At 38.6% G+C, this 24,714-nt stretch overlaps 1 protein-coding gene across 1 annotated transcript in view; it reads right to left on the bottom strand.

The window, feature by feature from the left end:
* Positions 1-24,714, bottom strand: part of TAF1 (TAF1 RNA polymerase II, TATA box binding protein (TBP)-associated factor, 250kDa) — a 119,106-nt gene that overhangs the window by 56,014 nt on the left and 38,378 nt on the right. Inside the window, exons 19-29 of the mRNA XM_006868546.1 lie at positions 20,981-21,130; positions 20,663-20,782; positions 19,995-20,170; positions 18,980-19,158; positions 14,401-14,614; positions 13,743-13,908; positions 12,366-12,577; positions 6,475-6,583; positions 6,122-6,220; positions 5,341-5,518; positions 716-783 (exon numbers count right to left, since the gene is read on the bottom strand). Coding sequence (XP_006868608.1) covers positions 716-783; positions 5,341-5,518; positions 6,122-6,220; positions 6,475-6,583; positions 12,366-12,577; positions 13,743-13,908; positions 14,401-14,614; positions 18,980-19,158; positions 19,995-20,170; positions 20,663-20,782; positions 20,981-21,130 — 1,671 coding nt within the window. The remainder of the gene's footprint in view (positions 1-715; positions 784-5,340; positions 5,519-6,121; positions 6,221-6,474; positions 6,584-12,365; positions 12,578-13,742; positions 13,909-14,400; positions 14,615-18,979; positions 19,159-19,994; positions 20,171-20,662; positions 20,783-20,980; positions 21,131-24,714) is intronic.

Below are 24,714 nucleotides of genomic sequence, written 5' to 3'. Positions count from 1 at the left end.
ACAACAACATAGTGATATTTAATGGTGGTTAAGGGAAAACACTCAATGAGATAAACGGACACTGGCTACTAACAATGGGTTAATACATAGCAACAATTGTGAGGATGGTGTAGGATAGGGCAATGTTTCATTCTGTTATTTATACAACATAGGGTTACTTTGAGTCTGAAATGACTTGATGGTACATATGTGCATAAGGTTGTAGCTATGGGTCCCTACTGACTCAATGGCACCTAACAACAATAACAACAACAATGGTGGTTTAAATTTGCATTTCCTCAGTGATCATCAAGCTAAAAATCTTTACATATTAGCCTTTGTTGAAATGTCTACTTCAATATGAATACAATCATTATATTGTATTTTTGTACACCTATAAACTGCCACAATACTTTTTGGTAGCTCAAGTTGACTTCCTGATAAGTTGCGTTCCTTGATGCTTTCTAAAGAGTCATGTAAATTCTAGATCTTAATCTTAGCTCTACTATTTAACAGCTCATGATGCCTAGCGTAAGAAATTTTCTTCTATGGACTTCAGTTTTCCATCTCTGAAAGGACGGCTTGCACTGTATGATTTCTAAGGATCTGCCACTCCTACAATTTCTCTACTCTTCCTTTTATTATATTACCAACTTTCTTAACCCCAGTACCCTCTCCACATTTAAACTCCACTGCCTTTTTTTTCTCTTACTCTAAATGTCTCAACATGTATTACCTCTTTGAGTTTTTCATCACAGAGATCCAGCATAGATTGGGAGATCTGGGTCAGTGAGTGTTTTGGTCCTAAATTAAACAGAAACAATAAGATCATTAAAAACAGGAAATGAAAGTTGCCATCACCCCTTTTGTTGTTGTTGTTAAGTGCCATCGAGTCGGTTCCAACCCACAGCGACCCTGTATAGGGTTTCTGAGGAGTGGCTGGTGAGCTTGAACCGCCGACTTTGAAGTTCAAACGGCTTTGCAGTCTGGCGCATTAACTCACAGCGCCACATCACCCCTTTATCCCTCTTCAATTCATTTAACTTAAAACCAGTTGCTTTCAAGTTCATTCGAACTCATAGTGATTCCATGTGTCATGGGAGTTTTTTGGTTTTGTTTTTTAAAGTTTTTATTGTTAATTGAGTGATAATTTACATAGGAAAACATCAGTTTTGCACTAAACCAATCATATTTTGTTTCTCTGCAATGATTACAATAACCTCCATGCACCATTGGTTAACAGCATTTGCCTCTATCCGTCCCCCCCCCAATCCCTTTTTTGATGTACACGAAAACACGCAGGAATATATAATCGTTTAAACAACAAAAGGGCACTTTCTGCAAGTCAGCATCCTACCCTCCAGCACACAGACTTTCTCTTTCCATGAGTCTAGAGTCCTTAGCTGCTCTCTCTCCATGCCATCACCTCTGCCTCCATCTCTGGTGTTGCTGCTTCTCTGGTTAGGGTACCATATTCTACTCATGCTTTTCTCTATTGATGGTCTTAGGGTCCTCTGTTACTGGACAGTAAGATTAACTACTCCCCCTTTTTGTTACACATCTTCTACCATTACCGTTTGACAGTCATAATTAGTTATGATAACAATTGAATCAAAAGCATCCTATCCCTATCTAGAAAAGTTGCAAACTATTCAGTGGGGGGGGGGGTCTACCTTCCCCCACACGCTCTGAAACTAAACTACCTCTTGAAAACTTGTAAGCCAGTCACTTCATGCCTCTATAGCACCTCCATTTTAGGTAACTAATATCTAACTTGCTGGTCCCTATCAACCCTGTGTACTGAGGGGATACACTTGATCACTGATGTGAAGACTCCTTCCCTCTTGGTTGGCATTTTGAGCTACTACATCCATAAGTATAGGTCAAGTTAATCAAACTGTAGCAATTTACACTTGCTTCCTGTATCAAACTTCTTTATCTTCCTCTAGTCGAGTTCTGATCAAATGGGTACTATCTGCAAGTTTGGGCCTCCCTCTACTTCATATCAGCTCAGCTGGATGCTTCACTCTCAGCTCAAGCCCACTGTGGCTAGGTCAGTGTCCATAGACTCAATGTTCCATAGGGTTTTTAGTGGTTGGTTTTGGGGAAACAGATCAACTAAACTGGTATTTCTTCTCAGGTGCCTCTTGATGGACCTGAACTGCCAACTTTTTTGGGTAGCACCACCCAGGGACTTTTTACTGAAGCCATTAATATGTGCTGGGCACCAGTCTAGCTGCTGGTTTAGACAGACACTCGTCATCTCCATTTCTTAGTGCCTAATAAGGCAATGTGAACCACAAGGTCCATGAAGATGAAGCTTTCTGCTCCCACAACGATTTAAAAGCCTCAGAAACCCTATATAGGGTCGCTAAGAATCAAAACCGACTCCACAACACTTAACAACAACAGCACTGTAAGATAAGCACTAGACTCCCAACTGCAAGGTTGGCAGTTCAAACTCACCAGCCTCTCCTGGGAAGCCCTATACAGGGTCGCTATGAGTTGGAACCAACTCAATGGCACTCAACAACAACACATAGTAGGTACACAATACAGATAAACTACATTTACCTCTACTTTGTGTGTACCCACTGCTGATATTACTTCCATTAACACCCTAAAAATGATACTATGCATGGTGATTGCCAATTTGTTTAGGGATGGCTGAAGAGATCAATACATGATTTATAATTATGTCATACTTTGCATATACAATTATTGTTGTTAAGTGCTGGTGAGTAGCTTCCGACTCATAGCAACCAAGTATGAGTTTCCAAGGAGTGACTGGTGGGTTTGAACCAATCTTGCAGTTAGCAGTCTAATACTTATCCTACAGTTTCACACCAGATTTCAGCATACACAACATATGAGCGCAATTGTTTGTGAAGTTCTTACAACATATGGTTAATCCAATACCTTTTGCAATGAAAGAATCTCCATCTCAAATTAGGTATTTTAGTTTCCTTAAAATATGAAAAGTTCCAGAACATCCTCCAAATATCTCCTGCTTTCCCTGCTTAGTCCTGGTGTGGCGCTGTGGGTTAATGCGCCAGACTGCAAAGCCGTTTGAACTGCGAAGTCGGTGGTTCAAGCTCACCAGTCACTCCTCGGAAACCCTATACAGGGTCGCTATGGGTCAGAACTGACTCGACGGCACTTAACAACAACATAGGGATAAAAAAATCCTGCTACTGAGTCAATTCTGACTCATGAAAACCCTATACAGGATTTTCAAGGATGCAAATCTTCACAGGAGCATAAAGTCTAAACTTTCTCCTGCAGAGCAGTTGGTGTGTTTGAACTGCTGATCTTGTGGTCCAGGGCTTTATCCCACAGTGTCACATCAGGACTTAGGAATATATCTAATCAGAGAAACAAAAGACCTATACAAAGAAAACTATAAAACACTACTGTTAAGCATACATCTGTAAAATGAGGACTATAATACTACCAATTTCAAAGATTTCTTATGGTAAAATAAAGAGATAATGCAAGTAAAGTACTTGCAACTGTTGGAGATATTACTACTACTACTGTTATTACCAGCACTGGACTATGGGCAAAGAGAAAAGGAGCTAGCTATGGGAAGAATGGGGATTAACAAGACCAATGCAGAGTACAATTATTAAAAAAATCAACTTCTCCACCAGAATCTTCTGTCTTCTGGGAAGTAGTAAGAGTCTTAATGAGAGAATTGAAATTAGTTTGAAGAAAGTATTAAACTACTGAGAGTGATAATGAAAACTGGTAACAACCTACATGTCCATCAGTATGAGAGAGTGTGGTGCATACAATTCAGTGAAACAGTATGAAAAAATGTGAAAATGTTTTCTTGGGGGAAAAAGTCATAGAACTGATTTCATTTGGGGGAGAAAGGGGACATGCATCTATGTTTGTATACTCAGAAAATATATGGCTTCAAATATTTAAACCTTCAAACTGTTAACACCTCTAGGAATTAAGATAGAGACTTCATTCTTTTCACTTTAAACTCCTCTATTTATGTTTAACTGGGTCAATAGATAGCATCATGATAACTGGAGAAAAGATTAAAGTTTCCAAAGTCTTGCTTGGATCCATAATCAAAGCAACAGTCAAGAAATCAAATGACATATTTTATTGAGTAAATTTGCTGCAAAAGACCTCTTTTAAAGTGTTTAAGAGCAAGGTGCACCTGAACCAAGTCATTGTATTTTCAATTACCTCATACGTATGTAAAAGTTGGACAATTAATAAGTAAGACTATAGAAGAAGTGATGCATTTAAATTATAGTGTTGGAGAAGAATGTGTGTGTAGGTTTTTGCAAACTTTTAAGTACTCTTCTTAAATTTTTTTCCTAATAAATTACGGAGTGTGGCATTGTGGGTTAATGCGTTGGACTGCAAGGTCGGTTTGAACCATAAGGTTGGTGGTTCAAGTTCACCAGCCGCTCCTCAAAAACCCTATGCCGGGTCACTATGAGTTGGAACCAACTTGACAGCACTTAACAGCAACAACTGTCCCATTTTTATATATGAGAGAACTAAGGAAAGAAGTTAAAAGAATTTGTCTAGGGTAACTCAGTAAGTACCACAGACATGATTAATAATGTTATGTACATTCTTAATCCCTACACTTATTTGTGAATCTGCGCTCAACGATACAACAGAAAATCAGAGTACTGTATCCTTTACAGGGAGAAATTGTATATATTCCCCCATTCAAGACTCAGAAAACAATAAACTCCTTCTTCTTTGCCTTACAGCTCTTAAGCAATGTGGATATACAACAGCCCTTAAAATAGATTTATAGATCAAGTCAGATTCACAGACAGCGAATATGGTCATAGCATATACTCTGTACAGATTCCACTAATATTGAATGTCTCGCACTATATTTGGACAACTTCTTTCTCCAACTACTCCCCATGCAACTATTTTAGTCCAACAGATTAAATCCAAATTCTCCAGATAATACATTAATAATAGTGAGAAGAGGAAAATTTTACAAAAAAGGCAGCAATACTGACTAAATGATTAAAAATGTACACGACTGGATTTTCAGAGACCCAAAATGTTCTGATACATTTTGGGTCCTTTCAGACAATTCAATTTAGTCTGCATTTAGGACAAAGGGGTAACTTAGGAATCCCTGGATGGCACAAAAGGTTGGCAATGCGAACCCACACAGAGGCACCCCAGAAGACAGGTCTGATGATCTGCTTTAGAAAGGTGAGTCTTGAAAAGCCTGTGGAGCAGTTCTAGTCTATACACACAGGGTTGCCACGAGTCATCAACTCAATAACAATTAACAACAATAACAAAGGGGTAAATTAGGATCTGAAGGGCGATCTTTTAACCAAGGAATATGAGTCTTACCATTGTAGGTTGCACTATTTTTCACAATTAGCTCCAAATGCTCTCTAAATTCTTCTCGAGATGGGTAGAGGCGCTTACGCACATTTTCACGGAGTGTTTGTAAGTCCATTGGTCTAGTTATGATTTTGTAGTAGTCCTTAACAACCTTGGCGTTGACTGGAGTGTGGAAAGGGTATGTCTGTGCAAACAAGAGCCAGCACCATCCATGAGCAAAGAACACTTGCCAGAGCCAATCCCCAAAGACTCACATCTTTTCTGTCTACTTGGCCAATCAACTTTCAAAGCAATCTTTCTAGATAGATGGAGCAAGTCTGATAATGTTCTCTATTAACTATTTAAAAAATACACCAACAAAATCTCTACATCCCACAGAACTAGGAGTTTCCAATACCTAGGTCTATACACTGCTGCTGTTGTTTAGTGTCGTGAGTTGATTGGGACTCATAGTAACCCTGTATAGGGTTTTCCCAGGAGTGGCTGGTAGCCTTGCAGTTCAAGCCAACATTGTGGTCCAGTGTTTATCCTACACCAGGTATACATACTACCACCTTCTATCTAAAAACAGTCAAAACAAAGGGCTTTTCCATCCCTAGTATGGAGTCCTGGTGTGGCGCTGTAGGATAAGTGCAGGACCAAAAGGTTGGTTTGAACCATAAGGTCATGGTTTAACCTTACCAGTCATTCCTTAGAAACCCTATACTGGGTCGCTATGAGTCAGAAACGACTTGACGGCACTCAACAACAACAACCCTAGTATAGATATTTGATGCAATGAACTCACATTTGGTAGATCTCTCATGTCATTGATGATAGACTCCAAGATGGATGACAGTGTCACCATGGGGTCTGTCCGGCGGCGATGGATAGACTTATGAGGTCTCTAAGGAGTCAAAGAAATAGAACAAGGATGCTTCTTATGGCAAAAGACTAGCATTTCCTAGCTAGACAAACGTATTTTGGAAATCCTGTAATGAACAATACATGTAATTCTTATGGTAAAACCAGGGGGAATATCTAAAACTGTGTCAGTCACATGGCTTAGAAGAGTAGGAGTAATCAATGAGGACTACATCTGGTCAGGAAGTAATCAATAAGAACCACACCTGGTCAGGGAGAAGCAATTCAGATACTCACATTTAAATAATCACAGTGAACAGTGGTTCCAACTCGCCGTTTCTTCTTGGGAGGAAGTTGTTGTTTAGGGAACTTGAGAACCAGAGATTTTCTGCGAACCTCATCTGCACTGCAATCAACAACACTTTCATAGCATGCAGTCCCAATTTCTACTTCCCAGAAAAACAAACAAACAACTACAATGAAAAAGTACAAAGTACCTAAGCATGAGCCTAGGGAGGAAAAAGTCAAATCAAAGGCCAGACATCCACCTTCTAAGGTTCAGATCAGGCAAGGCATTATAGGATCTCCAAATTAATAAAGAACTAAGCAAAGTCACAACTTCAGTTTCCTAATTGAAAAATAAAGCAACTGGCTAAAGGAATTTTAAGAATCCTTCCACATCTTAAGTCTATCTTAAAGGGTTAGGAAATTTAACTCATTCAAGAATAGAAACAAGGAAAAAATTACAAGCTAGTTTAACAAAACAAACCAGTTTGGGTTTCCCTCAAACATTAAAGCCCATCCACCTTCCCTTCCATTGTAAGGGATTAAGACGATCACATTCTCCCTTTCTAATCTGCAACTAACAACAACTACTGATAAAGGGGGGCTGAGTTTCTGTTAAGGGTGATGAAAACATCCCACAGTGGTGATGACTGCACATGGAAAATGTAATTAGTCAGTGAACTATATATGTAAAAACAGTTGAAATGGCAAATGTTTTGCTATACATATTTCACCACAATAAAAATTTAGAAGTAAAATAGGTTATTATAGATACTGAAACATTTAATCAATTAGAAAAAAAAATCTAAAGCTGAATACAAACAGAAGCAAATGAGTCTATTACCAAATTAATAAAATTACACTCAAAAATAATTAACCCAAATATTTTTTGAGTCAGTCCACAGACTGCACAACTTGAGTAGTATATAGACTAAGGACAATAAACTACAAAAAAAATCTGGAACTTTATAGATGTGTGAAATTGGTATAGTAATTCTGAAACAATTTTGGGCATGTCAAAGAACAGAGCAAATGAATAAAATCAGATAGAGAATACAAAATATGAAATGGGGAAAGATGAGGTAGAATGGGTAGATAGGATTTGAATTGGAAGTATCGCCAGTATACTCATGATTTAAAATACATGTATATCTCCCAGTTGTGCCCATTCAAAGAGCCTAGATACAATGACATCTCTCTCAGTAATAATAAGCATACCTATCACACAGATCTCAGTTGATAAATACTACTCCCCAATAAAAGGAAATAAGGGCTCTTTGGAGAAATAGCCGATTCTAGGTTTGGGGCAGGAAAATTTCAAGATGAGTTTCATATATCTTGTGACAGAATGCAAACACATTCTTACAGACTGTAAAAGAGTAATTTCATAAGGACACAGTATCTAGCTTTCAAGTGTCAAATTTCAGACAATTTAAGCATAAAAAAAGATAATGACATTAATGGACTATATTTACAAAAGTATAATATATTTACCAAAGAAAGAATTTCAAAACCCATATTATTCAAACAAAAAGTCTATGGAGTCCCATAGACTATGGCACTTAAGACGCTTGTCAAGCTTGGAATGAAACACACCCACAACTGCTCAACTTGTAGCCAAATGATAGGCCTATAAGGTGAACACTAGGAAGGTATGCCTTCCTTAGACCAATCAACCATACAAGATTAAAAGGGTAGCATTTGCTCAGAGAAAAAAGCTCAGATGACAGGAGAGAATAAGAAGCATGAATGCAAACGGTAAAGGGAAGAAGTATAAAGAGTGCTGTTACCCTGCAGAAAATGCAATCAATGTCACAAAACAGTGTGTATTAATGTTGAATGGAAAACTAATTTGCTCTGTAAACTTCCATCCAAATCACAATAAAATGTTTTTTAAAAAGAAGAGGGGGCAACTCTCCTTTATAGAAGAATGACACCTAATGTAGTAGGAATGCTAAAATTTGAAAAAGTAACATTTTACAGCCCCTAATAACTGAGTCAGGTCATTACAATTGATGAGTGCTAAAACCTATTAAAAGATTTTTAGGAAAAAGGGCATTTATACTTACCACCCCACATATTAAACTACAAAAAGAAAAACAAGCCTTTATTATAGAAGGATCTGGTGGCCACTACTTTAACAAAATGATCAAAATAGTGGAACAATCTGATATTATATGCTTCCTGATGTGATGCAGTTAAGTACATAAAGTCGCCTATGTAGTAATGTTGCCAAAAACATTTAATGTGGATCTAACTGATAAGAAAACAATCAGATAAATCCAGATTGTGGGATATTTTATGAAACAATTAGCCTGGACTCTTGAAAAAAATTAATGTCATGAAAACCAAAAGGTGGAAAGGACAGCTCTAGATGAATAGAGACTCAAAAAATTTAATAACCAAATGTAATGCTTGAATAAGGTTTGGATCCTGAATGGGAGGGAGACAATAGAGACATTATTGAGAAAACTGAGGAAATTTGAAAAAGGACTAGATATTATTAAATGAATGCTAACTTTTCTTAGATATGCTAATGCTGTAGTTGTTATTCCCTTATTCTTATGGATATGTGCTGTAAGAGTTTGGATGTGACATGTCATAATCCCTTTTTCTTTACCATGCTTTCAAATGATTCAGGAAAAAAGTTTCACACATTTAATGCAAATGTGGCAAACTGTTAACTGGTTAAGTTAACTGGTTAAGAATAGTACATTATATTCTTTCAACTTTAATAAGCCTGTAATTTTCAGACCAAAAGGTTAGGAGAAAAATTTTTAAATATAAAAACTTCACTGATTTCTATATTAACCCAGAGGAAAACAGATACATGTAATCATAGTTTGTATGTCTCCTTAATCTTTTTAGATGGTCCATTATCAGAACATTTTGAGGGATCTTACAAATATTACAAGTAGAAATAGAATAGGAAGAGAATATTAATTTACTGAGCACCTAGTATATGGCACCATGCTTCATACAATTTTTCTCATTTTATTCTAGCTGTTGTTAGGTGACGTCAAGTCGGATCCAACACATAGTGACTCTATGGTTTCTGAGGAGCACCTGGTAGGTTTGAACTATCAACCTTGTGGTTTGCAATGCAGTGTTGATCCTACTGTGCCATACCAGGAGTGTTAACAAATGGTTTTCGTACCATTTTATAAATAATGACTCAGAAAAATTAAGTAGTATGCCCAGGGGCAAGTAGTAGAGAATAAAAGTGCTTTACCTCAAGAGACTGTGATTTTCATTATTGTAAAGGATTACTAGGAAAACCTGTCCAAGCTTCTGGCACTCTTTAAGAGAACACATGCACCCTTATTATTTAATCCCCATCACTGCCACTCATCAACATAACCAACCACTAACAGACCTCTCCTTGTAGCACTTTTTTTGAGGGGTTATATAACTGTTCTGTACATTATTTTATTACGTTTGTAATGACATTATGAAAGTCTGAAATATTGTGATAATTACTGAAATGTAACACAGGAACATGAACACAAGCTGTTGGAAAAATAGCACCATTGTTGTTGTTGTTAGGTGTCATCGAGTTGGTACAGACTCATAGTGACCTTATACACAGCAGAAGGAAACACTGCCCGATCCTGGGCCAACCTCACTATCATTGCCACGCTTGAGCCCATTGATGCTTCCACTTGGCTAATCCATCTCGTTGGGGGTCTTCCTCTTTTTCTCTGACACTCCATCTTACCAAACACAATATCCTTCTCCAGCGACTGGTTCCTCCTGACGATATGTCCAAAGTATGAGAGATGAAGTTTGGCCATCTTGGCCTCCAAGGAACACTCTGGCTGAACTTCTTCTAACAAAGATCTGTTGGTGCTTTGGGCAGCCCATGGCACTTTCAATATTCTCCTCCAACACCATAACTCAAAAGCATCAATTCTTCTACGGTCTTCCTTATTCACTGTCCAGCTTTCGCATGCATGTGAGGTTACTGAAAATACCATGGTTTGGGTCAGGCGCATCTTAGTCTTCAAGATGACGTCTTTGCTCTTCAACACTTTAAAAGGTCTTGTGCAGCAGATTTACCTAATGCATGCAATACATTGTCCGATTTCTTGACTGCTGCTTCCATGAGTGTTGATAGTTGATCCAAGAATGAAGTCCTTGACAATTTCAATCTTTTCTCTGTTGATAAGAATGTTGTTTATTGGTCCAGTGGTGAGGATTTTTGTTTTCTGTACATTGAGATGCAATCCATATGGAAAGTTGTGCTCTTTGATCTTCATCAGTAAATATTTTAAGTCCTCTTCACTTTCAGCAAGCAAGGTTCTATCATCCTGCGTATCGCAGTTTGTTAATGAGTCTTCCTCCAATCCTGATGCCAACGTTTTTCTTCATGTAACACAGCTTCTTAGATTATTTGCTCAGCATACAAGCTGTGTAAGTATGGTGAAAAATACAACCCTGTTACACACCTTTCTTAATTTTAAAACATTCAGTGTTTCCACGTTCTGTTAGAACAACTGCCTCTTGGCCCAGGTACAGATTCCTCAAGAGCACTATTAAGTGTTCAGGAATACTCATACTTCGCAATGTTGTCCATACCATGTCATGATCCACACAATTGAAAGCCTTTGCGTAGTCAATAAAGCACAGGTAAACATCTTTCTGGTATTCTCTGCTTAAACATCTTTCTGATATTCTCTGCTTTCAGCCAAGATCCATCGGACATCAGCAATGATATCTTCTCATTCCACAGCCTCTTCTGAATCCGGCTTGAACCTCTCAAAGTTCTCTGTCAATATATGCTTGTAGCCATTTCTGTATTACTTTTAGTAAAACTTCACTTGCATGGGATATGAAAGATATTGTCCAATGATTTCCGCATTCCTTTGGGTCACCTCTTTTTGGAATGGGCACATAGTTGTCTTCCAAATTTCTTGGTATAGATGAGTGAGTGCCTCCTGTGCCACCTCACTTTCTTGAAAGATTTCAATTTTTATTCCATCTATTTCTGGTGCCTTGTTCTTTGCCAATTCCTTCAATGCACCTTAGACTTCACTTTTTCCTTCAGTATCACTGGCTCTTGACCATATACTACCTGCTGAAATGGTTGAACATTACCCATTTCCTTTGGTACAGTGACTCTGTGTATTCCCTCCATCTTCTTTTAATGCTTTCTACATCATTCAATAATTTGGCCAGAGAATCCTTCAATAACGAAAGTCGAGTAACACATTGACATGAAATGAACAAAAGCTGTTGGAAAAACAGCACCATTAGACTTTCTCAATGGAGGGCTGCACTGACCTTCAATTTGTAAAAATCTCAGTATCTGTGAAGCAAAATGTAATGTAATGAGGTCTATCTGTGTAAGACTTTGCATTTTTTTTATTCCCACACTAAAGCAAAAGCACTGCTGGAATGTTCTCAGATTTCTTTTCCTGATTACCAGCGCAGTGTTATACCTTTTCATGCTTATTATACACTAGGGATTTACTTTCTGTGAATTGCCTATTCATATCTTTTGTCTGTTTTTCCTTGTTTTTTGTTATTTCCATAACGTATTTATTAGAAGCAAATGATACAAAGGAACAGGTTACAACAGTACATGAGTTATCAGAAAAAAGGGATCATTAGGAATCATTTTAGGAGTCTGCATATAACACAGATTAAATATATTTACATATTTAAATGTAAAGGAGCTCTGATAGCATAGTGGTGTTGAGTCAGGCTGCTAATCTCAAGGTCAGCAGTTCGAAACTTACCAGCCATTTCGCAGGAGAAAGATGAAGCTTTCTGATCCCGTAAAGATTTACAGCCTCGGAAACCCTATACAGGGTCACTATAGTCGGAACCGACTCCACAGCACACCACCACCACCACATATTTTAATAACCTTGTAGCACTTCTTGACTGCTATCCCTTACCTTTCAATTAGCTGTTTTCCCAAGACAATCTTGGTTCCTTCGACCTTGATGAGTTCTTCATTATCATTATGAATGACTGTCTTTTCCAACTCCTCCTCCTGCTCTTCTGTCATGGCAACAGGGTTGGAGGGTGGAGCATTTGTTTGATAATAAAGGGGACAGAATTTGTTTGTCCTCATGTGCCCAATGGCACCACATGCCCCACATTTCAGCTGAAAAAATAAAAAGTATAACACTTTTATGTTATATTAGCTTTAAGACATACAAGGGGACAAGGGGAGCTTTAAAAAGTTTATGGAGTTTATCTATGAACATTTTGAAGCCCCCTCATAAATACAAGGTAAGAAGAGAAACAAGGACAGTCTTAGAACTTTTGCTGTAACCGAACTGTTACAGACCTAACAAGCAGAAGTCATGACACATTAAAAACTAACTGAAATACGGAGATTGAATCCTTTCTTCCAAATAAAGCAAAGAAGAAAAGGGAGAGGATGATTTCCACCTCCAACAGAAGTTGTGAACTATGAAAACAGGTAGAAAAAAGGCAGTTGAAGGTCAAGTCTGCATTCAGCAACACAGTCAGCCAGCATGGTGGGTATATTCCCAAACCCCCAGTCAAAACAAAGTAAGGCTCAGTGGCACCAAGTCTCCATCTCAGTTTTGCAACTGTATGATTGTGTTATCTTAGACCTCTGTTTGATCTGTACAATGGGGTTAATACTGCATCACACTTATTTAATAATATATACAAGAAAGCAACATTAAAATATTGACCTCAGTACCTATTAACAATGACCTCAGTAACTTCTAAGAGTTACACTTCATATTTGTTGAATACTTCAACATCTATAAAGCACTTTCCCATGCATTGTATCATTTAATACAACACCATGAGACACATGAATCCAGATAATATGTATCCAAATCCATTGCTCTTTCCATTGTAACACAGTTGCCTCATGTTACATAATACATTAGTCGAATTAACAGCAACATCTGGAATTTCTAAGTCATGAAAATAACCTGTATTGTTTTACTTTTGTCAATATGTACAATTTCAAAACAAGATGTATTAATAAAAACTGTGTATGTGTTCAAAACAAAACATAAAAACAACACACCCTATCCCAACTCTTAGAAAACATTGCAAATGAATAAAGTATAAAATGACATTCGATGAAAATGGCACCAGACTGGGCTTCATGCTGTCAGTACCTGTCACACTAGTACTGTTAACACCCAAGTAGCCGTATCAATTTCAAATCAGCTTTCCACAATACACCCCTCATTCCTAATCAGGGAGAATGTCAAAAGCTATAAGAAAATGTATGGTTTATTCCCTTTCTTTGTTGTGATAATAATACATTGTATACCTACTTTTAAGTCAGGGCGCTCCTTCATTTTTTTTGGTTTCTTCTCAGGAGGACCCTTAAGCTTCTCCTTTTCTTGGTTCCGCTTAAGTCGCCTCAGTTGCTCTTGAATCCTCCGTCGCTCTTTTCTCATCTCTTCTCGATGCTGTTCATCAAAAAGGGCAAATTTTCGACTGAGTAATGAGAGAGAAAAAAAATCACAAGACAATAAGCAAACCTAAACCAAGAAGACTGTCCTGACATATATCAGAACTAGAGTATCTTGGACACAGAATGAAATAAAAGTGCATGTCTACCACTCCCATTTTCCCTAATCCATCACCCTGTATTTGCAGAGAGAAGAGGTACCTCTTTCAGAATAAGAATTCCTGAATAATCTCTAAAAATTGTGTAAACCAACCAAACATAATACAAAGGTTCCACAGAACCAAAGTCACAGATTTATTTGGTAGCAAATTTGGAATTCGTGTGACTTAGTTCTGGTCAAACCCAAAGTTCTAAAAGCAAGATGACTCCCAATTAAGGCAGATTTCTAGGAAAACTACACAATCCTGTTACTAAAACTAAAACACCCACCTCTACCAACATCCTCCCCCATCATCACTTTCACTCTCTTTATCACATTGGAAAGGGGCAAAGTAAAGGACAACATCCTACATACTCACATGAATTCTTCATCTTTTGTGGTCCGTATACGCACATAGGCATCAATGACAGCTGGCTTCCGGACTGTCTCACAGCGAACATACTCTTTCCCCTCCTCATCTCGAAATGTGCGATAAATCTTAAGACAGCGACCAGTGGCAGAAGAGTTAAGACTAGTGACAGAAGCTGTGTCATCATCTCTGTGGTTGTTTCCGGATGCTGCTGAGCCTGCTGCTGCAAGGCAGAGAAAGATTTCCAAACATTCCCCGCCTTGCCCCAAAATAATCATTTTCTTGGAGTTGAATAGGCCATAAGACTATGTAAGTCTACAGAATATATGAATCACCATCAGCACCAAAAACAGAGTTGCCTTTTCCTGACTTCACAGTTACACTGAAAAATTTCCTGTTTTAACAAATACAAAGGGTTCTGAAAAGAACCTCAAAGAACTACATGTTGCAGAATCCTCACTGAATAGTTTTTATCTTGTGTAGATGGGTCTGGTGAAAGGAGATTGGGATAGGATTCTTTTGATCCAATAGTGAATAACTGTGATTGTCACAAGCGTAAATGTACAAGTTGCATGACAAAAAGTGGGGAGAAGTTAATCTTACATTCTAGGAGCAGAGGACCCTAGGACAAGCAAGAGGGGAGAGCATGAGTGGAACATAGGATCCTAATCAGAGAAGCAGTGACACCAGAGATGGAGGCATAGGTGATGGCATGGAGAGATAGAGCAGCTGATGACTCTAGACTCATGGGAAAAAAAAAGACTGTTTGTGTTTTGACAGGCAGGAAGCTGGCTTGCAAAATGTGTCCTTTGGTTGTTTAAATGATTATATATTCCTGTGTTTTTGTGTACATCAAAAAAAAAAAAAAAAAGGAGGGAATAGAGGCAAATACTGTTAACGGATAGCACATGGAGGGTATTGTAATCATTGCAATGAAACAAGATGCAATTGGTTGAGTGCAAAACTGATGTTCTGCCATGTAGACTGTTACTCGATCCACGTTAAAAACTTTTATATATATTTAAAAAATGGTGATAGAGGCAAACACTCTTAGCTGATGGTGCATGGAGGGGAATATAAGCATTGCAATGATTGTTGGATGTAAAACTGATGGCCTGCATGTAAACTTTCACTCAATTCACAATAAAAACTTTTAAAAAATGTTATAGCTGGGTAGGGACACTACAAGTGATTTTTGTTTCCTCTTATATGCTGCTTTTATGTCTCCAAGTTTTCTGCTTTGAGCATACATTCTTTGGTAAGAAGGAAATATGAAGCAAAAATTCAAATGACACATACATAAAAGTAGTCAGCACAACAAAATTACACACAAAGACACACAAAGCATTAATAGAGAGGGAGAGAAACAGGAAAAACTACTATGACTGAGATAATAATTATGACTGGAATAATTTCAATCTATATCTGTATCTACATCCAAATTTCGAACTACCTGTTTTACATCTACACTGGGAATTGACATTGAGACCTCAAACTCAACAGGTCTTAAATTTTGCAACTAGTATTGCTACTAGGGTTCTAGTTCATACATACACAGATTTATTACACACAAAACATGTCTCTTTTATAAGTGGATGGCTACAAATTGTCTCAATAATGCACTTGTGTGTTATTTTCATTGTTGTTAAGTCAGTTCCAACCCACAGCGACCCTGTATTGGGCTTCCGAGGAGCAGCTGGTGAGCTTGAACCACCAACATTGCAGTTCAAACAGCTCTACAGTCTGTTGCATTAACCCACAGCACCACACCAGGGCTCCTTATTTCCTTAGAGTGCTTTAAAAATCCAATAAACAATGGCTTTCAAAGGGATCTGCTGGGCCAGTTAAATTCAAGGCTCAGAAGGCTAAGGAGACTGGTGTTTTTTTGTTTGTTTTTTTTTTAATTCCAAAGGGGTGGTCTTGGTGTATTTTCTCTAAGGATACAGAATGATAATGGGGCTTTTATTAAAAAGAAGTTTTAAGGAAACTGACAAAAAAGCCAGAAAAATTATGCTAAAAATTTTTTCCATGACAATGCAATTGCTCACCCTTTGGGAAACCTTTTACCACCTTACTCTACAATCCTGATCTTGCCCCTTCAAACTTCTTTTTTACTCTCCAAACTCAAAGAACATTTAAAAAGAATATAATTTTATCCCTCAGGGATACCAAAACTGACATTTTAACATTGTAAAATCCAAGAGGGCAGAATCTTCAGAAAAGGATTAGACATTTATAACACTGCCTTCAGAAATATGTAAAACCAAGATGGAAGATATGTTGAGAAACAAAAGCTTCTGATTTTGTAGCAATAATTTCTGACTTACCCTTGCATTATATGTTCCCTTTATGAACCTACTTATGTCTCTAAAATTTTCTAGTTCCTAAATTTGCTTAAGTCTCAAAAATTTCCTACTTTAATAATGGTGCATTTCTTGCAGCCCCAAAGTAAAATTTTAAAGTCATCTGGATTTTCTTTCTCCCTATTCTTAATCTCAATGTCCATATCCCAGCCCAATACAAGCCTCTATCATCATCCCTACCTCTAACTTCTAGTTTTTGGTTGGTGATTTTTAATTCTCTTTAAGGTCTAAGACTCCTTTGAGAATCTATGGAAGCCATGAATCTTCTCCCCAGAAAATGCACATTTGCAAAGAATTTTACATGTAACTCATAAGAGTTCATTGACAACCCCCAAATTTATTCATGAATTTTGTATTTAAAACTCTCATTCTCTAGGATGAATGGCCAGAAGGCTCACATGACGTATAGCACTGATTGTTGTTGTTGTCAGGTGCCATCGAGTCGGAACCGACTCATAACGACCCCGTGCACAGCAGAACGAAACAATGTCTGATCCTGGGCCAACCTCACTACCGCTGCCACACTTGACGCCATCAATGATGCCACCTGGCTGATCCATCTCGTTGGGGGTCTTCCTCTTTTTCTCTGACCCTCCACCTTACCCAGCATGACATCCTTCTCCAGCGACTGTTCTCTCTGGACAGTGTGTCCAAAGTAGGAGAGACGAAGCTTAGCCATCTTGGCCTCCAAGGAGCACTCTGGTTGCACTTCTTCCAAAACAGATCTATTGGTTCTTTTGGCAGTCCATGGCACTTTTAGTATTCTCCTCCAACACCACAACTCAAAGGCATCAATTCTTCTATGATCTTCCTTATTCACTGTCCAGCTTTCGCATCCATATGAGGTTATTGAAAATACCATGGCTTGGATCAGGCGCACCTTAGTCCTCAAGCTGACATCTCTGCTCTTCAATACTTTAAAAAGTTCCTGCGCAGCAGATTTGCCCAATGCAATACGTCATCTGATCTTTTGACCACTGCTTCCGCGAGTGTTGACAGTTGATCCAAGAAGAATGAAGTCCTTGACAACTTCAATCTCTTCTCCATTGATAAGAAAGCTGATAGCCCTGGATTATTCAAGCACCAGATACAGACTAGAGACAGAAACAGACTGGCATCATCTTTTAGACAATGGGTGGGGAACGTCTGGCCCGCAAGCTGTGTAATGCCCACAAATTAATTCTGTCTGGTCCTGCCAAGGCAACCGCAGTTCTAGTCATCACATTTTGTTGCTGTTATTAAGTGCCATCGAGTTGGTTCCAACTCATAGCAAACCTGGTGAGTGGCTCAAACTAACCTTGCAATCCAGTGCTTATCCTAGTGCCACACCAGGACTCCAGCCATCATGTTGTGGGTTAAGTGCCATCTAGTCAGTTTCGACTTAAAACAACACTGTATAGGATTTCTAAGGAGAAAATGGTCAGCTTAAACCACTGACCTTGTGGTTCAAACAGATACTGCAGTTCAGTGCTTTATCCTACAGCTCCACACCAGGACTCCAGCCATCACATTTGTTGTTGCTGTTAAGTGCCACTGCATCAGTTATAACTCATAGAATGACCCTATATAGGGTTTCAGAGGAGTGATTTGTGGATTGGTAGTGTTGGTGGTTGTGTGCTGTGGAGTCTGTTCTGACTCATACAGACCTTGTATATGGTTTCTAAGGCTGTAAATTTTTAAGAGAGCAGAAAGCCTCATCTTTCTCCGACAGAACCGCTGGTAGTTTTGAACTGCTGACCTTGAAGTTAGCAGACCAATTGATAACCACTATGCTACCAGAGCTCCTTGTTGTTGTTGCTGTTAAGCGCTGTCAAGTTGGTTCAGACCCATAGCGACCATTTATAGGGTTTCCAAGGAGCAGCTGGTGAACTTGAACTGCTGACCTTGTGGTCCAAACTGACCTTGCAGTCCAGCACATTAACCCACAGGACCACACCAGGACTCCTTAGGGGGTGAATTAATTTAATGTATGACCAAATATAGCAGGCTAATTTTTAAGTTGATTAATTTTGTATGGTCCACAAATGGTGTTATAAATTTTGGCAGTAAAAAAAAGTTTCCCCAGCCATGCCACAAACCCAGAATTCAGTTTGCAGACATCTATCTCATCTATAGGTTTCTCTGTACTCATCCCTTACTTCTATTCTCTCCAGCTCTGCCTCAACAGTAATTATTTTCACATTCTTCTTTTGAACCTTCTCTTTCTGCAAGCCTCTACTCCTCACCCAGTAGCATCCGTTGTAGTTCCTTCCGCTCCTGTTCCTCTCGTTCACGGGATAGCTGAGAGCTGGTTTTCTTGTTCTGCAACATGTTCTCGATGTTCTTTCCCATTTCTTCAAAGTCACTGTCTTCTGCTGAGCTGCTATCCGTGTCAGTTGATAGGACTTCAGTTGAGGACAAAACCCTAAAGAAGAAAGCTACTTAAAATAATACCAGGGAAAATTAAAACAAACAAACAAAAAAAAAATACGCAGAATAAGCTAAATAAATATAGGCCATTAAAAGCAATACCCATTTAACTTTGGAGTAATGGGGATTCTTTGCAACTTGATAGAGGGGGTTGGTGGTATAACACTGTGAATATACTATTATTAAATTGTTCTACTAGTTGATTTTATTAGAATGTTACCTCAATTTTTTTAAGGAATAAAATAAAAAGGTAATAGAGGTAAGTAAATACTGTTAGCTGATGGTGCAAATCATTGCAATGATTTGTTGAATGTAAAACTGATGATCTGCCCTGTAAACTTTCACTCACTCAATTCACAATAAAAGCATTACAAAAAAACCACCCAGAAACTAAGACATGAGCCTTTAACAGAAAAGCTTTACAAAGGTTTTCTAAATATTTAGTTAAAAAGTAAGTAATAAAATACTACAGCAACTATTTCATAATTTCTAGAGAAATCCTGAGAAACAGATCAGTACAATCATCATTTTTAATGACTCATTATCATCTTCCCACCACTAAGCTGTCAGCAAAACTGTCACTATTGTTTCTACTGGCCAGAAGAGTTGCCATGGAATGTAGGACTGGCACCTCTTGCATTTCAAAACCTTTAGTAAGTTGTTTTGATGATAGCGGGTACTCCAACAGTATTATTAAAAACTCATACCACACCCTGAAATCGCAAATACCTGACCACCTAATAACATTTTAGGTGACCTCCTCTTCATTATAAAAGTATCTTGGATCCCACCCCTTCAGCTTAGATTTTTTGAAGCACTAAAACAACACACTTGTTCTGTAGGTCAAAGATGCGCTGACATTCCTCTTTGTAACGCTCCTGATGCTCAGCCACAGAAAACCTTGATCCCCGGGCAAATTTACTCATGGGCCCCTCTCCAGAACGGGCCTGTTCTGTTGACATTGTGCGTACCACATCGATTACTTCCCAGCGGGACAATTTTTTAATCTACAAGACAGTTACATACACACTCATAGTCACAAATTACTCAGGCATTTTGAAGGACAGATCAAAGCACGGGATTCGACAGCTAGACAAAAAAATCATCTCAAAGTAGGTTAAATGGAAAGAAAACTACTCCTATAAAAGTATCCAATAAGAAATAAATAATAAAATGAGCTTAACTTTTTTACATGGAAAAAAAGAAAAGTATCCAAGACCTAGTCTACTATAGCCCAACCCACAAAGTTTTCCAGATGGTTTCTTACATCTGTCTCCTACAGTTCTATCCTCTACTCAAAGCCTTTGTTGTTGTTGTTAAATATCGTCAAGTTGGTTCTGACTCATAGCAACCCTATATAGGGTTTTCAAGGGGTGGCTGGTGAGCTTGAACTGCCAACCTTATGGTTCAAACCAACGCTGCAGTCCAGCACATTAACTCCACAGCACCACACCAGGATTCCTTTTAGGAGCCTCCTAAGTTTTCTCTTACAAACTCACCTCTTCCTCAGGCACACCAAATTTACGTAGAAGTTGTTTGGCATTTTTCAGAGATAGTCGACGGAGGTCTGCATCTGTTCCTGTTACTGTCTTCTTCACTGGCTGAGGCTCTTTATCATCCTACCTCAAACAAAAACATGTAACAATGTTACTAAGTTGAACTCTTCATTGCAGACAGAGTTTATCCTGCTAACCTATTTTATCCTGCCAATCACTTTATAGGCACTCCATCCCATTCATCTCTAGTCTTTCTCCCTAGCCTACAATCCCTGCCCCCCCTTGATTTTCTCCTTCTAGATATTCATAAGACAGTCTTACCTTCTGTTGTGTTGGTTTGTTTGGAATTTTTACATAGGAGAATCCTTCACCACACCCTGTGGGATCTGCCACACCAGTCACCTCCAGGAGACACTTGCCCTTCATGGCAGCTATGAAAGCCCTTGTAGTGTTCCAAGGAGCAGTGCGAACCTGAAGTACAAAAATGGATTCTTAGAGAAAAGCAAATCGAAAGGCAGGGCTTGATGGCGGCTAGGGTAGAGGTGCAGTGAGGTTCACCATCACTAAAACCACAGAATACCAGGCAAAGCACATTCAGGGCAGAGCTTCAAAACTCGGCACCACATAGGTAAGAATATTTTAAAAGTTTGAAGGCTTACAAGCTAGTGGAACTTGAAGTGGAAGTAAGAAGTCAAGTACTTTTGAATCTGCTGGGCTCGGTGGCCCGGAGCCGACAACTTGGGTGAGACCAAACAGCAAGACCAAATGGGAAAGCAGACACACCACAGAAAAATGCCACGAGAAACTTGAAGCAAAGGTGGACAATACACTTTGTCGGTTTTGCTTTGTTCTGATTTTCTTTTTTTGTGCATGTTACCTGTTCACTGGCCCCCCCACTGCTTAGGCACCTCCATTCTGTCAACTACAAAGGGTGCCTAAGCGAGTGGACAATCCCGACCCTCACTACTGGTGGGTTCTTCTGCCACGCATGCACACAGATATTCTCAGCCCAAGAGCCAGCCCTGAACTGTTTTTATTTTTTAAACACGCAAAAAAGCCAGAACAAGGGGTTTAGAGAGGGAAAGAGTTTAAAAACAAAACAGGCTGAAAATTAAATTAAATCCTGAGGTATAACATAACAACCAACATCTTGAAATCTAACAGACATCTTTGAAGGCAAGAAGCTGAAAGAGGACATTAAAGTCGTACTAAGCTGCGAACCTTAAGGACAGCGGTTCGAAACTACCAGGTGCTCCGCGGGAGAAAGATGAGGCTTTCTACTCCCGTAAAGATTTACACCCTCGGAAACCCTGTACAGGGTCGCTATGGGTCGGAACCGACTCAACGGCACTTAACAACAACAACAATACTAGGCTACAGATTTTTTTCCCTCTTCTCTCCCTCCTCTCCCTTTTCTGCAATTATAGACTACAGTAAACTGTCTAGTTTTTACTTTTTTTTTTTTCCCTTGTTTTTTGCTTTTGCTGTTTTGCTGTTTCATGCCTCCTGCTTCTACCTTTGGGGGACTCTTTCTCTCCCTATATTACCCAAGAAAAGACAGCAACTGCTGCCATATAGTCCAGCTACAATCACACCCTATAAAACACCAATATCCAGGCAAGAAACAATAACAACTGCTATGTAAGAAGGAGGCAGACAATACCTGTGAATGTTACTCTGAGTTAAGAAATAAGAATAAACAGGGAAGCCCACATCCTGATCACATCTACCTGGAAGCAATCAGAAAGCATAAAAAATACCAAAACACATATTCAGTTAAGTATTAAGGCCACAAATAAACACTAAACATGTCCAAGAGGCAAAAGCAGATGACCATATCAGCACACGTCCAGAAACAAGATAAAACGTCTGAGACAAATGACCTAGAGATAGACCTGGACTCCATTCTGGAAGGAGGGCAGGCCTTGGAAATGCTTGAGAAGGAATTCAGAAAAATGATTATAAAATGTTTCAAAACCTTTTACAATGGAATTGAGAAAAATAAGGAAGACGTCAGGAAAGCGCTACTGGAAAAAATAAGGTAGATACAGCATTGGAAACAATTCAAAACCTATAGAAAGAGGTCCAAACGATCAATAATAGAACATCAGAAATAGTCAATACACTGAAAGGGCAAAGGAGTAGACTAGAACAGATGGAAGGCAGAACCAGTGATCTGGAAGACAAATATCTCAATACCACTAAAATAGAAGAGCAAACAGAAAAAAAGAACAAAAAAAACCCTGAAGAAGGCCTAAGATTCATGTTTGACAAGATGAGGAGTAACTTAAAGAATTATCGGCATTCTAGAACAAGAAGAATCACACAAGACCACAGAGGAAATAGCTGAAGAACTGCTGGAAGAAAATTTCTCTAACATCATGAAAAGTGAAAAGATAAACATTCAAGAAGCTCAACAAACCCCAGGAAGGGCAGACCCCAAAAGAAAATCACTGAAACATATCATAATCAAGAGCTTCAAGATCAAAGATAAGGAGATACACCTGAAAGCAGCTAGGGAAAACAGAAGTGTTACATACAAAGCAAGCAAGTCAGATTAAGCTCAGATCTCACAGTAGGAAACATACACGCAAGAAGGCAGTGGGGAGACATATATTTATAAAACCCCGAAAGAAAAAAACTGCCAACCAAGAATCCTTTATCCAGCAAAGCTATCAATCAAATATGACGGTGTAATCAAAACATTCCAGGATAAACAGAAGCTAAGGGATTTTGCCAAAGCCAACCCTGCGCTACAAAATATCCTAAAGGGAGTTCTATGGACTAAGAACCAACAGGAACAGTCAACAACCAGAGACTGACATACATGGCAGCACCTCCCAGAACTAAATCAACAGAAGGAAAAGTCCAGAACAGAACAAAACTATAAGAACAAACTCAGAGAATGTGGGAGGAGGTCTATGATCAAAACAATTACAATGTAAAAGAAGGTAAACACGTAGAAACAGAGATCCAGATGATGAGAAGGTCAGGTAGATTACAGGATAAAATAGACTCCACTAAATGGAGGGGAAAGTTAATGGACTATAAGGTAACCTCAAAGAAAATTAACACTTCACAATATACCAAGAAAATGAAGATCCAAGAAGAACATGGAAACATTAAAACTATGAGGAAACTCACAAGAAAGAACACAAAAAGCATAAACTCAGCAAAGGAAGGCACATAGAAGAAAGAAAGCAGCACCATACACACAAAAAACATAATGGCAAGAATAAATCCATACCTATCGATAATTACACTGAATGTAAACAGATTAAATGCAATACTTAAGGGATAGAGGGTGGAAGAATGGATAAGAAAACAAGATTCTTCAATATGCTGCCTGCAAGGGACACATCTTACACACAGAGACAAAAACAGATTAAAAGTCAAAGGATGGGAAAAAAAAATTACCAAGCTAATTGCAATAAAAAATGAACAGGAGTGGCAGTACTAATCTCTGATCAAATAAATATTATGGCAAACACCAGCATGATAGATAAAGATGGACATTATCTCATGATTAAAGAGCCAATTGAACAAGATCACATAACCATAATAAATATCTATGCTCCCAATGAAACAGCTTCAAAATATATAAAGCAAACTCTAATCGATATGAAGAAATAAAACAAATCTACAATGATACTAGGTGATTTTAATACACTGCTTTAAAAAATTGATAGAACAGAGAACAAACAAGATGGCGGATCAGGTGGAAGTGCAGTAAAGGAGCTCCACCAGCAACAACACAGAATACCTGACCAAACAGGCTAAGGGGATGGTCCCAGAACTCTGGACCACACATAAAGGAATATTTTAGAAGGTTGGAAGGCTTACAGCTGAGGGAATTTGTGGCAGAAGCAAGAAATCCAATGCTTTCTAATTCAAGACTCTCAGCTGCTCAAGGAGCCGCCATCTTGGTTGAGACCAAGCCAGGGAAGGATCTGAGCAGCCACAGATACCTGGCAGAACTGCAGAGATAAAGGTGTGAACATTATTTTCTTTTGGTATATGTTCATTGGTCCCTTGCTGTCTGTGCACCTCCATTC

The sequence above is a fragment of the Chrysochloris asiatica genome, unplaced genomic scaffold (assembly GCF_000296735.1).
Source record: "Chrysochloris asiatica unplaced genomic scaffold, ChrAsi1.0 scaffold00118, whole genome shotgun sequence".
NCBI lineage: Eukaryota > Metazoa > Chordata > Mammalia > Afrosoricida > Chrysochloridae > Chrysochloris > Chrysochloris asiatica.
Note: the sequence above shows the minus strand (reverse complement) of the source record. Positions and strands in the feature narration are given on the sequence as shown.